Source organism: Rattus norvegicus, chromosome 1, assembly GCF_036323735.1.
Source record: "Rattus norvegicus strain BN/NHsdMcwi chromosome 1, GRCr8, whole genome shotgun sequence".
NCBI classification, from domain to species: domain Eukaryota; kingdom Metazoa; phylum Chordata; class Mammalia; order Rodentia; family Muridae; genus Rattus; species Rattus norvegicus.
Genome location: NC_086019.1, coordinates 236748046 through 236763996, shown reverse-complemented (window position 1 = coordinate 236763996; position 15951 = coordinate 236748046). Strand labels below are relative to the sequence as shown.

The following is a 15951-nucleotide window of genomic DNA, read 5'->3' as shown; positions in this document are numbered from 1 at the left end:
CTTTCAACCAAAAGTTATCAAAAAAAGATTGGGAAGGACACTATATAATCATTAAAAAAAAATCAAGATGAACTCTCAATTCTCAACAAATATGCCCCAAATGCAAGGGCACCTACATGTGTAAAAGAAATATTACTGAAGCTCAAAGCACACATTGAGCCTCACACAATAATATTAGGAAATTTCAGCACCCCACTCTCACCAATGGACAGATCATGGAAACAGAAACTAAATAGAGACATAGTAAAACTAACAGAAGTTATGAACCAAATGGATTTAACAGATATTTACAGAACATTTCACTCTAAAACAAAAGAATATACCTTCTTCTCAGTACCTCATGGTACCCTCTCAAAAATCGACCATATACTTACTTGGACACAAAACCAAGCTCAACATATACAAGAATATTGAATTAATCCCATATATTCTATCGGACCACCATAGACTAAGGCTGGTCTTCAATAGCAACAGAAACAACAGAAAGCCCATGTACATGTGGAAGCTGAACAACTATCTACTCATTGATAACTTGGTCAGGGAAGAAATAAAGAAAAAATTAAAGACATTTTAGAATTCAATGAAAATGAAGGGACAACATACCCAAACTTATGGGACACAATGAAAGCAGTGCTAAGAGCAAAACTCATAGCCCTGGGTGCCCCCATACTGAAATTGGAGAGATCATACATTAGCAGCTTAACAGCTCATCTGAAAGCTCTAGAACAAAAAGAAGCAAATACACCCAAGAGGAGTGGAAAGCAGGAAATAATCAAACTCAGAGCTGAAATCAACCAAGTAGAAACAAAAAGGACTATACAAAGAATCAACAAAACCAGGATCTGGTTCTTTGAGAAAATCAACAAGATAGATAAAACCTTAGCTAAACTAACCAGAGGGTACAGAGAGTGTGTCCAAATTAACAAAATCAGGAATGAAAAGGGAGACAGAACAACAGAAACTGAGGAAATTAAAAAGAAAAAAATCACCAGATCCTACTACAAAAACCTATACTCAAGAAAACTGGAAAATCTGGATGAAATGGATGATTTTCTGGACACAGACCAGGTACCAAAGTTAAATCAGAATCAGTTAAGCCATCTGATAAAGATAAAAATGGCCACCTTGCCAAAAGCAATTTATGGACTCAATGCAATCCCCATCAAAATTCCAACTCAATTCTTCATAGAGTTAGAAAGAGCAATTCTCAAATTCATTTGAATAACAAAAAAACCCAGGATAGTGAAAACTATGCTCAACAATAAATGAACTTCTGAGGGAATCACCATCCCTGACCTCAAGCTGTATTACAGAGGAATAGTGATAAAACCCATATGGTATTGGTACAGAGACAGGCAAGTACATCAGTGGAATAGAATTGAAGACCCAGAAATGAACCCACACACCTATGGTCACTTGATCTTTGACAAAGGAGCTAAAACTATCCAGTGGAAAAAAGATAGCATTTTAACAGATGGTGCTGGTTCAACTAGATGTCAAATGTAGAAGAATGCAAATTGATCCATTCTTATCTCCTTGTACAAAGCTCAAGTTCAAGTGGATCAAAGGCCTCCACATCATCAAACCAGATACATTCAAACTAATAGAAAAGAAAATGGGGAAGAGCCTGGAATCCTTGGGCACAGGGGGAAACTTCCTAAACAGAACACACCAATGGCTTATGCTTTAAGATCAACAAATGGAACCTCATAAAATTGAAAAGATTCTATAAGGCAAAGGGTACTGTCAATAGGACAAAATGACAATCCACAGGTTGGGAAAAGATATGTACTAACCCTACATCCATCCGATAGAGGGCAAATATCCAAAATATACAAAGAACTCAAGAAGGCAGACTGCAGAGAGCCACACGACCCTAGTAAAAAGTGGGGTACATTTTGGTCATCCTTCTTCTTGAGCTTCATGTGGTCTGTAGACTGCATCTTGGGTAATTCGAGCTTTTGGGCTAATATCAGTGAGTGCAAAATGCAGATGCTTCACATCTTCTTAAAAGGGGGAACAAAAATAACTGTAGGAGGGGATATGGAGGCAAAGTTTAGCAGAGACTGAAGGAACAGCCATTCAGAGCCTGCCCCACAAGTGGCCCATACATATACAGCCACCAAAACTAGATAAGATTGATGAAGCTAAAAAATGCATGAGGAAAGGGACTGGATATAGATGTCTCCTGAGAGACACAGCCAGAGCATGTCTAATACAGAGGCGAATGCTAGCAGCAAACCACTGAACTGAGAACGAGACCCCCGTTGGAAGAATTAGAGAAAGGATTGAAAGAGCTGAAGGGGCTTGCAACCCCATAAGAACAACAATGCCAACCAACCAGAGCTTCCAGGGACTAAGCCACTACTGAAACACATACATGTACTGACCCAGGGCTCCAACTGCATGTGTAGCAGAGGATGGCCTTGTTGGGCACCAGTGGAAAGAGAAGCCTTTGGTCCTGCCAAAGTTAAACCCCTAGCACAAGGGAATGTGGGGGGGGGGGCGCAGGGATAAGTGGGGTAGTTAGGGAAGGGGGAACACCTGTATGGGGAAAGGGGAGGGAGAAGGAATAGGGGACTTATGGACAAGAAACTGGGAAAGGGAATAACATTTGAAATATAAATAAAGAAATATATAAAAAAAATGGAATACAGAGCTAAATAGAGAATTCTCAACTGAGGAATTTCAAATGGCTGAGAAACACTTAAAGAAACGTCCAACATCTGTAGTCATCAGGGAAATGCAAATACAAACGACCCCGAGATTCCACCTCACACCAGTGAGAATGGCTCAGATCAAAACCATAGGTGACAGCAGATGCTGGCGAGGATGTGGAGAAAGAGGAACACTCCTCCACAGTTGGTGGGATTGCAGACTGGTACAACCACTCTGGAAATCAACCTGGAGGTTCCTCAGAAAATTGGAAACAGTTCTACCTGAAGACCCAGCTATACCACTCCTGGGCATATACCCAAAAAAATATTCCAACATGTAACAAGGACATATGCTCCACTATGTTCATAGTAGCCATATTTATAATAGCCAAAAGCTGGGAAGAACCCAGATGTCCCTGAAAGGAGGAATGGATACAGAAAATGTGGTACATTTACACAATGGAGTTCTACTCAGCTATTAAAAACAATGACTTCATGAAATTTGCAGGCAAATGGATGGAACTAGAAAATATCATCCTGAGTGAGGTAACCCCAATACAGAAAAACACACTTGGTATCCACTCACTGGTAAGTGGGTATTAGCCCAAAAGCTCACAATGCCCAGGATACAACCCACAAACAATATGAAGGTTGGAAAGAAGGAAGACCAGGGTGTGGATGCTTCAGTCCTGCATTGCAGGGGTGCAGGGAGGAGGTGGGGAGGAGGATCTGGGAGGGAGAGAGGGGAGGAGATAAGGGGGCAGCATCAGGAACTGGAGGGGACATGAGAGAGGTACAGAGGGTCAGGAAATCGAACAAAAAGAATATGTGGCAGGGAGGATGAGGAACTGGGGCTGCCACTGAAGAGTCCCAGACACCAGGGAAACATGAGGCTCCAAGGACCCAACGGGAATGGCTTTAGTCAAAATGCACAGAGAAGGGGGAGACAGAACCTTAGAGACCACCTAAAGTAGATAGGCACGGCCCCTGGTTGAGGGATGGGGCCACCCACCTGTCTCAAAGTTTTTAACTCAGAAATGTTCTTGTCCAAAAGAAGAACAGGGACAGAAAACGGAACAGAGACTGAAGGAAGGGCTATCCATGACTGCCCTACCCGAGGATCCCTCATGTCTGCAGACACCAAACCTGACACTTGCTGTGGTCAAGAGATGCTTGCTGACAGGAACCTGGTGTGGCTGTTCCTTGGGAGATCTGGCCAGCAACTGACCAGTGCAGATGTGGATGCTTGGAGCCAGCCATCAGATGAAGCCCAGGGAACCTGGTGAGGGAGCTAGTGGAAGGACTGGGGGAGAGAAGGGGGATTGCAACCCCATTGGAAGAACAATGTCAGCTGGCTGGACCACCCAGAGCTCTAGACACTAGAACACCATCCAAGGAGTGTACCTGGAGGGATCTATGGCTCCAGATACCAATGTAGCAGAGGATGGCCTTGTCTGACATCAATGGGAGGGGGGACCCTTGGGCCCAGGGAGGTTTGATGCCCCAGCATAGGGAGATGCTAGAGCAGTGGTGCGGGAGACGGTGGGTGGGTGAACACCCTCATACAGGCAAAAGGGAGTGGGAAGGAGGGAGGGCAGATGTGGGAGGGGGGGTTTGGTGGGGGGCTAACCAGGAAGTGGGATATCATTTGAGATGTAAACGAATGGAATGATTAATTAAAAAAAAGAAAAAGAAATAAAAACACAATAACTGAAGAAAAAATTAGCAAATCTAGAGTCAGAAAAATAAATAAACAAGTAAATAAATAAATAAGTTATAGAATTCAGTCTAGAGAAATTTTTTAAATTTGAAGCCAGGATAAGAAATGCAACAAAAAAAAAAAAAAAATTCAAGTATCTAAAAAAAAGCATCGAGAAAGACAATACCCAGAAACAATGACTAGAGAGAAATTTCCAGTGTCATCTTCACATCCTGCAGGTCTCATTCTCCAGCAGTACTGAGAAACAACAAAAGCCATGATAGGCAAGCAGTCTTCCAACTGAGCAGCACCCTCAACCAGGCAATACTGAGGAAAGTAATGAATACACAGGGTATCTATCTCTTCTCATGCATAATTTATAAATACCATATCACTATAGGCCTTTAAGTGTAGGGAGAAACAGTACACAGAGCTGGAGAGGTGGCCGTGCTGGAATTGAAGCTCACAGACCGAGAGACGTTACAGATACTCACCAGGATACTGCTTTGCTGTAAGCTCTAGTTTATGAGACAGCAGCATGGCTCCAGTAGTGTTGTCTATCGTATAGACTTGCACAGAACCACTGTGAAAATAATGACAATCTTAGTGAAAAATGACCAAAATAAACAGAAAAGGCACTACCATAGGAATCTATGTTCCCACTGTTCTGTGAGTAATTCGTCATCTCATTAGTCTAAACAAATGCATGGGCTCAAGTCTGGCCATTGCCTTTCTAAATATTCTAGAAATTCCTCACACTTCCCAGATAACACATACATTGTCCATTCTACTATATCCATTACAAAACAATCTGAACACATAGCAACAAGAAGGAAAACATGGTATATCCATCCAGTATCATAGCTATAACACTGAAAGAAAACTTTTGCAATACGCATTAAGCTGGGTGGCAAACGTGTGTGTCCACACATAGGCACCCTCCTCTTCTGCTTGTTTTAGAAGACAAACATAATAGGGAACACAGGAAAAATATACTCATGACCACGCATTTTTAAATAAAATATGAACAAATCAAATCATGAACATAAAACTTCCCTTCCCCCACCTTTTTTTTTTTTTTTTTTTTTTTTTTTTGCCCTCCTACATTTCTTTTTAAAGGGATTTACTAGACTGGTCTAGACTTCACTATGTAGCCCAGGCTATAATCCTCAAATTCACAATCTTATTGCCTCAGCCTCACGAATGCTAGGACTATAAACATGTGTCATAATGTTCACGCTTCAATTTTATTTCAAAACTCTCCATCACATGAGTTATAGCAACCAACCCTCCAAATCCCAAACAAAACAAACATAGAACAAACCAACCAAACAGAAAAACCCAACTGATTTTACGTGTAAGCTTTATGAATATTCACTAATTAAAATTACATACTCATAAGGTCCTTGCCACACAAGCATACGGACCTACCTGACTGAGTTCAATTCCCAGAACCCATATGAAAAGGTAGGTTCAATGCTGTACACTGTAATCACATGCCCCAGCATTGGGGAGCTGGGGACAGGCGGATCTCTGGGGCTAGCTGGCCAGTCTCCTCTAACTAGTGAATGCCAGACAAGTGGGAGACACTGTTTCAAAGGGAAGATGGTGTTTCTGAAGAAGGTGTCCTTCTCAGATATATTAAAGAATTAACAATAACTACTGATGCCTTAAGGATTAACAGTAAAGACCCTAAGTTTTAACGTATTTACTCTTTATTATTGGTATCTCAACTTTCTACATCTCACTTTTACAAATTCAAATGTTCAGTGTCTGAAATCTGTTCTTTACTTAAGATGAATGATAATTATGACAGGCATACTCAAGCCCCTAAGTATGTTAAGATATCTTAAGTTTAAGTTAGAATGAGTTACCAATTACCTTGCACAACCAAAGGCCATCAGTCGGTATTTGTTATTTACTGCAACACAAGTCCCATCAACAACATCTTGTGGCCAAACTCCATGAAGCTGCTACATTAAGAAAAAGAGTTAAAGCTTAAAAAGTGTTTCCCCTAAACTTATTGAGGATTCAATAATTATCATTCAAAAAAAAATTCAGTTTGACAAGGTATCATTTGGTTTTACCTGTATAAGAATTCTCTCACAAAGCCTATCATCTAAATGGTTTCCCTCAAGAAGCATAAAACAGTAAAGACAAAGAAGACATGGAAGATTTTCGCATTAGAAGCTGAGAAATAGTAAAGAAAGCTTAGAAATAGCTCACTCTCCACTGTTGGGCATACAAAACACCTGGGAATATGGAGTCTCTCAAAGAATGGTAGAGCTGTGCCAAAGTCTGGTTCCTTGCTGAGCACATGCCCAGTGTGAGCAGCAGAGACCAATGTCCACTCCAATAGAAAGCTAAACATTTTTCCTCTGTGTGAACAGTAAAGAAATGAACCTTCTAGTTTTTAAGTCTTCCAAAGCTCAAATATCAGAATACTGGGGTAGTCAGGACTATGTACCCTCTGGAAAGGACTACAGGACTCTTTATAAGGAACACTGGAGACAGAAAGGGGAGAGAAAGGAGTAGAGTAAGAGAAGTGAGGAGGGAAGGAACCAAAGAATGGACAGGACCCCTTAAATAAATTATCAGTCAACAAACACTGTGGTGAACTTCATATAACAAAATCTACCAAAACAGAAAACAGTAATTTTTATTTTGGGCCTCTGTACAACAGCAAAATCTACATATTTACTATCTAACAATACAAAAGCAACAGCTATTAAAGGATATACAATTAAGAGATGAAATAGAAGAAAGGCACTCCTTTGGATGATGAAAATGATTACGATGAAGAAGAAAACCCAGGAAATACATCTTAGTTAAAGGCCTATCGTAAGCCACCAATCTGGAGAAGTCTGTCTGGAGCAGGCTAGAAAGCTCTAACAGAAAATTCTTAAAGACTGAACACCTAATGATTTAAAGAATGGAGAGAATAAGGCACCTGTCAGTCAGTTTGGGGTTACAAGGTAAGTACATGAAGAATACACTAACGCAGGGCTAGGTGATAGCACTGGGTAAAGTGCTTGCTCTGCAAGCATCAGGACCTGAGTCTGATCCACAGAACCCAAGTAAAGGCCAAGTTTGGTTTTATGTACTTGTAATTCCAGTAATGAAGGTGAGGACAGGTGGGTCTCTAAGTCTAGATGGTCAGCTAGTTAGTCTACTTCAAGCTCTAGGCCAATGAGATATCCTGTTTCTAAAATCAAGGTTGACAATGACTGAGGAATGGTAGCCTAGGCTGTCCTCTGGTCTACACACACACCCCTGCACATACACCCCCACACACCCCCACACATACACACCACACATACAAACACACACCCTGCACATACACATGTATGCATAAGCAAAGGCACACATGCATACACACAGAGTAAGTAAACACAAAGAGCCAAACAATTATTAACTCCCAGTGGAAATAAAAATCTACAGAAAAGGAAAAACTAGTCATTGGTACATTACATAGTTTCATATTAAGAGGATTTGCAAGCTGACTAATATATAAACAATGGGTAGTAATCTCATTAAAATAGTAACGTTATTGAAAAGATTATGAACATGTTGTAGTTGGAGAAGATTGAAGCAAATGGTCATTTTCCACAGGATAAAGTCAATAACCTTACAACTGTCTATAAAGTTTGAAGAACTATATTTGAACTAAGAAAACATGGGAGTTAAAAATAAAGCAAAATTAATGTATGTAAAATAAAATAACTCAAAATGTACAATCCATACCTCTGCAGTAAATCTACTCGATACTGGTGTAATAAATCCAACTTTACCATCATTAAACACAACAGCAAATCCATCAAGTGTGGCACAATATTCCATATCTTTAATGTGCACATCTGCAAAGCCGAGGAATGAACCTACTGATGAAAAACACATGAATAGAATAGGGTTATAATAAGCTATTATTTCACATGTCTGGGTAGTACTACCATATTCCCAATATTAAACAACTGGGTCTACCTCATGTAAAAAGTATAACTACCTCTAGATGACTGAAGGTCTACTGAAAAGGGTACTGTAGAGAGATTGATGGCTTTTCTTCCATTTGTCATTCCTTCCCAATGAATAAGATGAAGAAGTCCATCAGAAGTTGCAACAAGGAGATCTTCCAGCACAGACTGCAAACTGGAGGGAAGCAAGCACCTCAAGTCAATTACCTTGCAGGACAGCATACTGGGATAGCAATGAGTATAAATAAAACAGCTCTCAAAAACTGCTTCTGCAAGCCAGGTATTGGGGTGCACACCTTTAATTCTAGCAGTCAGGAGGCGGAGGCAGGTGGACACACACAGAGAAAGAGAGAGAGAGAGAGAGAGAGAGAGAGAGGGAGGGAAGGAGGGGGGAGAGAGAGAGAGAGAGAGAGAGAGAGAGAGAGAGAGAGGGGGGGGGAGAGAAACTTCTGTAAGCAATGCTGAATATCAGTAAGGTAGGAGGACTTAAAACTTTTTTTTTTTTTTTTTGGTTCTTTTTTTCGGAGCTGGGGACCGAACCCAGGGCCTTGCGCTTGCTAGGTAAGCGCTCTACCACTGAGCTAAATCCCCAGCCCCGACTTAAAACTCTTTAAGTCAGCCACACTCTAAGTTCCAGGCTGGTCAGGAATTAGAAAATGAGACTCTGTCCCCTAAAACAAGACAGAACAGACAGAAGGAAAATGCTTTAGCAAATCAGATCATCATGTCCTTACAGAACTCTACCTTTCTATAACTTTAGTATAATTTAATCTGTGTTGGAAAGCAGAACTGTTTCGGTAACAAATTAAAGACAGATGGAGTGTGGGTGTGGTGTGACTGGTGAAGAACGAGAGGAAAGAGAAGATGTGCGAGCCAGAAGACAGCAAGCTGAAAGCACGAACAGTAGTAGAACCATCCTCTACCACTGTCTGAAAGGCCTCAAAACAGAAATTCTTACCTGTACAACCTCAGAGCCACATGTAGTGACTATATACCTGAAAATCAATAGTGCTCATAACCTCTACATTATGACAACAAAGCTGTAACAACTGACCAGACAGACAGATGGAAAAATGGGAACCAGAAGAAAAAGACAAGCCCATCAATACAAACAGACTATTACACAATCCCAATGTTGGATTAGCAGATAATCACTTAAAATAATCGTGATATAAATGAAAAAAATCTGTATGAAGGCTAAGAAGACAGATGAGTTGGTGATTCCTGCCTCTCCCTGGTGTGGAAGAACAACCTGAGTAAAGTCAGGGTTGTGCAGGTGCCAGTCTGTTCCTCTACCCCTCTGCCAGGCTCTCTCCCTGGGAAAGGTCAGATTCTGTTCCTAGTACCCACATAAAAAGTGGTAGCATGTATCCGTGGTCCTGGTGCTGGAGTGCTGGGGAGCACGCATAGGCGTCCTTCCCAAGTCTGCTGACCAGCCAGTCTAAGCAAACGCTGGCCACCAGGTTTAGTGGGTGGCCCGTCTCAAAATCATCTGATGGAGCCAGGTGGTAGTGATGCACGCCTTTGATCCCAGCACCTGGGGGGTAGAGGCAGGTGAATCTCTGAATTTGAGGCCACCCTGATCTACAGAGTAAGTTCCAGATCAGCCAAGGCTACACAGAGAAATCCTCTCTTGAGAAACCATTAAAAACAGAAAGAATATGGCGAAGAGCATCAGATGTCAACCACACCTCCCCGCCCCAGGAGGATCTACACAAGATACTCCAGCTACCCCAACTAAAACTAAGAAACTTGCTGAACAATGGCTGGTGTCCATTGTTAAATGAATATTTCTTCATTATTCAAAATGTTCAAAAATGGGCCTTGTCCCAAGCTACCCAACTGCCGTTCTCAATTAATTTTAGTACAAATGTCAAGCCCAAAAAGTTAGGTCTTTTCATGTTGCACTGATTCCTACAATATTCTGAATATCCTTAGTTTTTAAGTACATATAAAAGCTACATGAACACATTTTAGGTATGTTGTAAATTAGACTACTCCATCATTGGCCCCACAGATTATATAACAAGTTTCACATTTCTCAAACAGGTATTTTTCAGTTTAGGATGCTGACTGAGTTCTGAAGGATTTTATTACTATGGTAAGTAAGGGATATCATGCATGCATCATATCCTGCCACACACCACTTGAAGTAGAACAGTGTATCTGATTAACCAATTATTAAAACTCATAATTACAAATGTTTATCTTTCAAATGTGCTCTGTATTCAAGCAATAAAAAAGATGGGTACTTAGCAATAATCTTTACTTTTTATTTGATTGAAAATAAAAGGTGACAGTACTTTTGCTCCTATAAGCAACATGATAATCATTATTCCTAATGTTAATTCATTACATTGGATAGTAGAAATAACTGATTATATAGTCTTTCAGAGTCTTTTCTCTCATTTACAAGTGTATTTCCAAGAAGTATGTATTTGATGAGCTAATAGTGTTATTTAAATGTAATTCTTCCTTTGGAAGTTTGAGAGAAATCTGAGACTGCTAACCACCTAAATCTGCAGAAGGCAAACTTAGACAGGTGAAAGTCATTGTCTCAGGGTTTCTATTGCTTCTATGAAATATTACGACCAAAAAGCAAGTTGTGGAGGAAAGGGTTTATTTGGCTCACACTTCCAAATTACTGTTCATCATCAAAAGAAGTCAGGACAAGAACTCAAACTGGGCAAGAACCTGGAGGCAGGAGTTCGTGCAGAGGTCATAGTGGGGTGCTACTAACCGGCTTGCTCCTTATGGCTTGTTCATAGAACCAGGGCAACCAGCCCAAGGGTAGCACCACCCACAATGAGCTGGACCCTACCCCATCAATCACTAAGAAAAATGCCTTTATAGACTGTCTACAACCCAATCTTATGGAAGCATTTTCTTAATTACAGTTCTCCATTCTCACATGGCTTTAACTTGTGTCAGGTTGACATAACTATCCAGCAAAGTCACACAAGTTGGAAGCAAGTCATCCCTTCCCTTTGGTGGTGCTAGAATCTGAACACTGGGCCATGAGCATGGTGAAGACATGCTCCACTACTGAGCACACTTCCAGTACCAGAAATCCTTTTTGTAAAGGCGCTCTCTCTCTCTCTCTCTCTCTCTCTCTCTCTCTCTCTCTCTCTCTCCCTCCCTCCCTCCCTCCCTCCCTCCCTCCCTCCCCTATTTCCATGTGTTACATGGCTCTACCACCAGGTGGGGCATTAAACCAAGTTGTAGTGTTCTACCTTGTTCTGTACCCACATACATTCAAAATTCCTTCTGCATCAAATAAGTCTTTGAAAGTTTTACTTTAATAGTATGGGTGTGTGTGTGTGTGTGTGTGTGTGTGTGTGTGTGTGTGTGCGTGTGCGTGCGCGTGTACCCTGGTACATGTTTGAAAGTCAGAGGCCAACCTTGGGAATCAATCTCGATTCCCACTAAGTCATTAGGTGTGGAAGCAAGCACTTTTGCCTACAGAGCTACTTTGCCGGCCCTATGGCTCAGTATGTTTGAAAGGTACCTAATAGAAAATAATCTTTCCCCAAATCTGTCCCACTAGCTTATGTATTCTAGAACAACAAACCTCTAATACCTTTGAAGACCAAGCATTCTTACTATATACACCTTGCTTTTTAACCTATAGTGTGTCTGGGAAGTCTCTTAAGGATTGAGCCTCAGTGTTTTCATAGCTGTACAGTGTTCACCAAAATCACGCATGCAGAGGAAAGGACGGTAATAGCTAACAGGTCAACCACCACGAAGCAACTTAGATAATGAAGTTAAACTGAAAGGATCTTTGAGTATAAATAGATTTCTGTGTGTTAGTATTTCTTACCGCCTTGTCATGTAACCTGTATTCACACTGGCATCAGAAAGCTTAGTATTCTTTCAAGTGTACATGTACTTCCAAGAAACATATGGAGGGCATACAAAGAGACAGTCCCGCTTTTCCTCTACATACATGATTTTATTGAATCTCTTTAGTATGTTATCATACCATAAAATCAAACAATTAATTTATAAATTTTGAAATACAAACAATTCTCTTGTTTGTCATGTGATTTAAACAACTACATGGTCTTTTGTGGTCAGAAAATCTCAAACATAACTAATATACTGTACCTCATGATGGGTGCTTGCAAATCCAGTATTTTCTTCATTTCTAAATTCAATGCTGGGGCGCAATGTTCTTCCTTAAAATGAGGTATCCCCTTCATTTGTGGACTTCCTCTAAGAGAAATAACACAAGGTTAAGACAAAGATATCTAATCTTTCCCCAATTTGTACCTAATATGCACTCAAACAAACATAACCAAGCTTACAGACTAGGTGCTCATTCTACAGATTCAAAATTGAAAATTAAACTTGAATTCTATCACAGTAGATTCATTTATATACCAACTAGATATATGTAAGCTTGACTAATTTAACTTGTGTTGGGGGGCTGAGAGTAAAATGCAGAGGAAGGGAGGGAGGAGGGAAGGGGAGGGGAGGAGAGAAGAGAATTAAGTTGGCCTTTCAGGAGAACTGACTTGAGTGCTTCCCTAGCGAGGAAATTACAGAAGCAATGTGCTGTTCCGTATGCGGTGGTATATGGTCCAAAGTGTTCTTTCACTTCACCTACTCCATGCCTTATCCTTGATTCCCCTTCTATGGGTATTTATCAGGTCTAATGTCAGATTCAGGGATGTACTTGGTTATTTCATAACTGACTTGGTACTGATAACAAAATGGCATATGTACTTAAATCCATGGTGATTAATGGCTGCACAAGAATAGGCAGGCCAATGTCAGGAAAGTGAGCACACACCTCCTAAAAAAGTCTACAGAACTGTCTTGAATTCCTCATCTCTGCATAGCATGGGTATATGCCATCATCAGACTACTATTCTTCCTCATTGCCTGTGTTGGGATCTAATAGTTATGTATCTGTCTCAGGGTTCTACTGCTATGATAAAGACCATGGCCTACAGCAACTTGCTTATACTTCCACATCACAATCTATCACTGAAGACAGACAGGGCAAGAACCCAGGACAAGAACTAAGGCAGAGGCCATGGAGGAATGCTGCTTATTGGCTTTCTCCTGCCTTCCTCAGCCTACTTTCTTATGTACCAGGCACAATAGGCTGAACTCTTTCACATCAATCATTAAGCAAGAGGGCACTCTATACAGATTTGCCTAGAGGCCATCCTTGGAGGCATTTTTTCCAACCGAGAGCCCCCTTCCAAGCTGACTCTAGGCTGTGTCAAACTGACATAAGCCTAACCAATGTGTGCCTTTTGTGGCGGCTCTCAATCTTGTCAACAACTGTCCTACTGACATCATTTCTCTTTCTAATCATCTACAATCCTGCAACTCAATTTCTTAATACTTTTACTATAGTTAAGTGTGTAGAGTTAAAGGGACCAATAGTTTTTGAGGTTTCTAGTGTTTGTGAAAATCACTTTGCTGCTCGGAAACCTGTTTTGCTTACTTTTTGTTTGTGGGTTTCTTTTCTTTTCTCCCCCAGCCCCAAAATAAGCATAATGGTAGCTAACTGTCATCTTGTTACTGCAGTATCCAGGAGTATTTGAGTCTCTCTCTGTCTGACAGGCTAAGCTCAATTGATACTCAACCATTAAGGTTGTTTGGTTAATGTCCCAACAATCTTTAAAAAGAAAACGAGAATCTAGTTTACCAGAGTCCCATTTGAAGTGGTACTCATGCACTCTGTGGTCACTGTCCGAGTTCAAGTCTCCAAGTCTAAGTGCTTTTAAAGCTAATTTTACTTTTCGAAGTAGTACTTAAAATTCAAATAGTGTTGAAAGACTCATGAAAAAGGAAAAAAGAATGTAGCCTCTGGAGATTCGGATAACAAACAAGCCAACTTGCAGAAAGTCCTGAGTTAAATAAAATGAAGACACCTGAAAGGATGGTCACTTTAAAGCTACGCACTTCAGGGAGGGAGATGGCGGTAACCTGAGTGAGGGGTGAATGCTCTATCTGTCTCTTGTATGTAAGGAAAACCATGTCAAAATTGCTCAAAGCAATTATTTACCTTTGTATCTTAAAGGCTTTGCCCCTCCCCTGAGTGAGTGACTGAGTGAGTGGGCGAGAAAATGAGGGGGGGAGAGAGAGAGAGAGAGAGAGAGAGAGAGAGAGAGAGAGAGAGAGAGGTGTGCTGGGGTGACTCACTATGTAATCCAGGACAGCTTCAAATCCGTGATTGTTCTGTCTCTACCTCTCAAAATGCTGATATTACAATTTTATGTTACTGTGACTGTGTATATAAATTAAAATTTGGTCATTTTTTAACCATTAACAGTTTCTATGTCCTTTCTTCTGATGATATAATATTCTGAAAATATCTCTAACATTTTAGAAGACTAGGATTTCTCCTGGACCTCACAGTCAAAGTTAACAATATATCTTGACGTCACCTAAGAGTGCTAGCCTATTGTTTACTCGGCCTGTTTATTTACCGAACAGCTGAACAACCAATCTTACTCATCTTGGATTTCCTGTGTATAATGTGTATAAGTTAAACGACTGCACAGCTACATTCTTACACTGGGCACTGCTCCATGCCCTTGACCCAGATACTGCAGGTGTATCTTTGCTGAAAGCAACTTCCTAAAACTTACCATAAAGGTTGAAAGCAACCATTTATGTTTACTGGCTGATAAACAATGATGTTTGCTATCTGGTCAGTAGGGATCAGTTGGAGTCAGCGACTTAATGCTTTTAAAACTCTGTTAAAGATTTCCGTAAAGTATCCCATTCCTTTCTCCATGTGATATTTTCTATGCTATTCAATAAACAGAGAGCAAAGTCCTTTATTATGGACAGGCACAGCACCCACAGACAGACAGATACCACACACTCATACACACAGCTCACACATCAGACAGGCACACATTGGGACACATACCCACAGACATAGGGACAAACAGGTTTAAAAGAGACTCCCAAGACAGCCCTCAAGCAGGCACAGTCTCAGGCTCATAAAATGATCAGACAGTGGAAGATGAAGTAGAAAATTCAACTCTGGACTTGCTCTTGTTACATGACTCCAAGGAGAAGTGCTTTTTACTTCTTTCCTTAATGCAGTACTGATTCATTATTGGGTTCAACTTGGATTTCATCCCCAATGCATTATATTCTGCACACCTTCCCTTCCACTGAAAGCTTCTTCTTCCCAACAAGTCCCTTCCTGCTCTGATCCAATCCGCCAGCCGAGCTGTAGGTGATTGCCTGCACAGTAGTGGGAATTATTTATTGGAATAATAAACATATCGATCAATGGACACCTCTAAAGAAAATGGTGACTCTTCTTCCAGAGCAAAGCAGTTTTTAAACATGCTTGCTTGTGTGTGTGTGTGTAAGTGTGTGCTGGGAACAGTGTGGGGCCTTGTGCATGTTAGGGAAGTGATCTAATACTGAGCAATGGAGTGCTCACTCTCAGGGGCAGTTCTACTCAGATTTTATCTCTGTCCCTCCCCCATCAATATCAGAGCCTCTACTCTTTTTTTCTTTACTTTTTAGTCAGTTCTAAACTTTCAAAATAATAGACCTTCTATAAGCACATGAACCTACATTACTGTACTGAGCACCTGAACTGTTTAATCTTTGTGTAGGTCTGGAATAGTAACAT

The 15951-nt window shown here is 40.7% G+C and overlaps 1 protein-coding gene across 4 annotated transcripts in view; it reads right to left on the bottom strand.

Moving 5' to 3' along the window:
* Positions 1-15951, bottom strand: part of Ric1 (RIC1 homolog, RAB6A GEF complex partner 1) — a 99199-nt gene that overhangs the window by 34103 nt on the left and 49145 nt on the right. For 3 of the 4 annotated variants that reach the window (NM_001427735.1, XM_006231255.5, XM_039101403.2), the window contains 5 exon segments: positions 4851-4939; positions 6238-6329; positions 8101-8237; positions 8360-8502; positions 12438-12545. In NM_001427735.1, the coding sequence (NP_001414664.1) occupies positions 4851-4939; positions 6238-6329; positions 8101-8237; positions 8360-8502; positions 12438-12545 (569 nt within the window). 4 annotated transcript variants of the gene reach the window in all.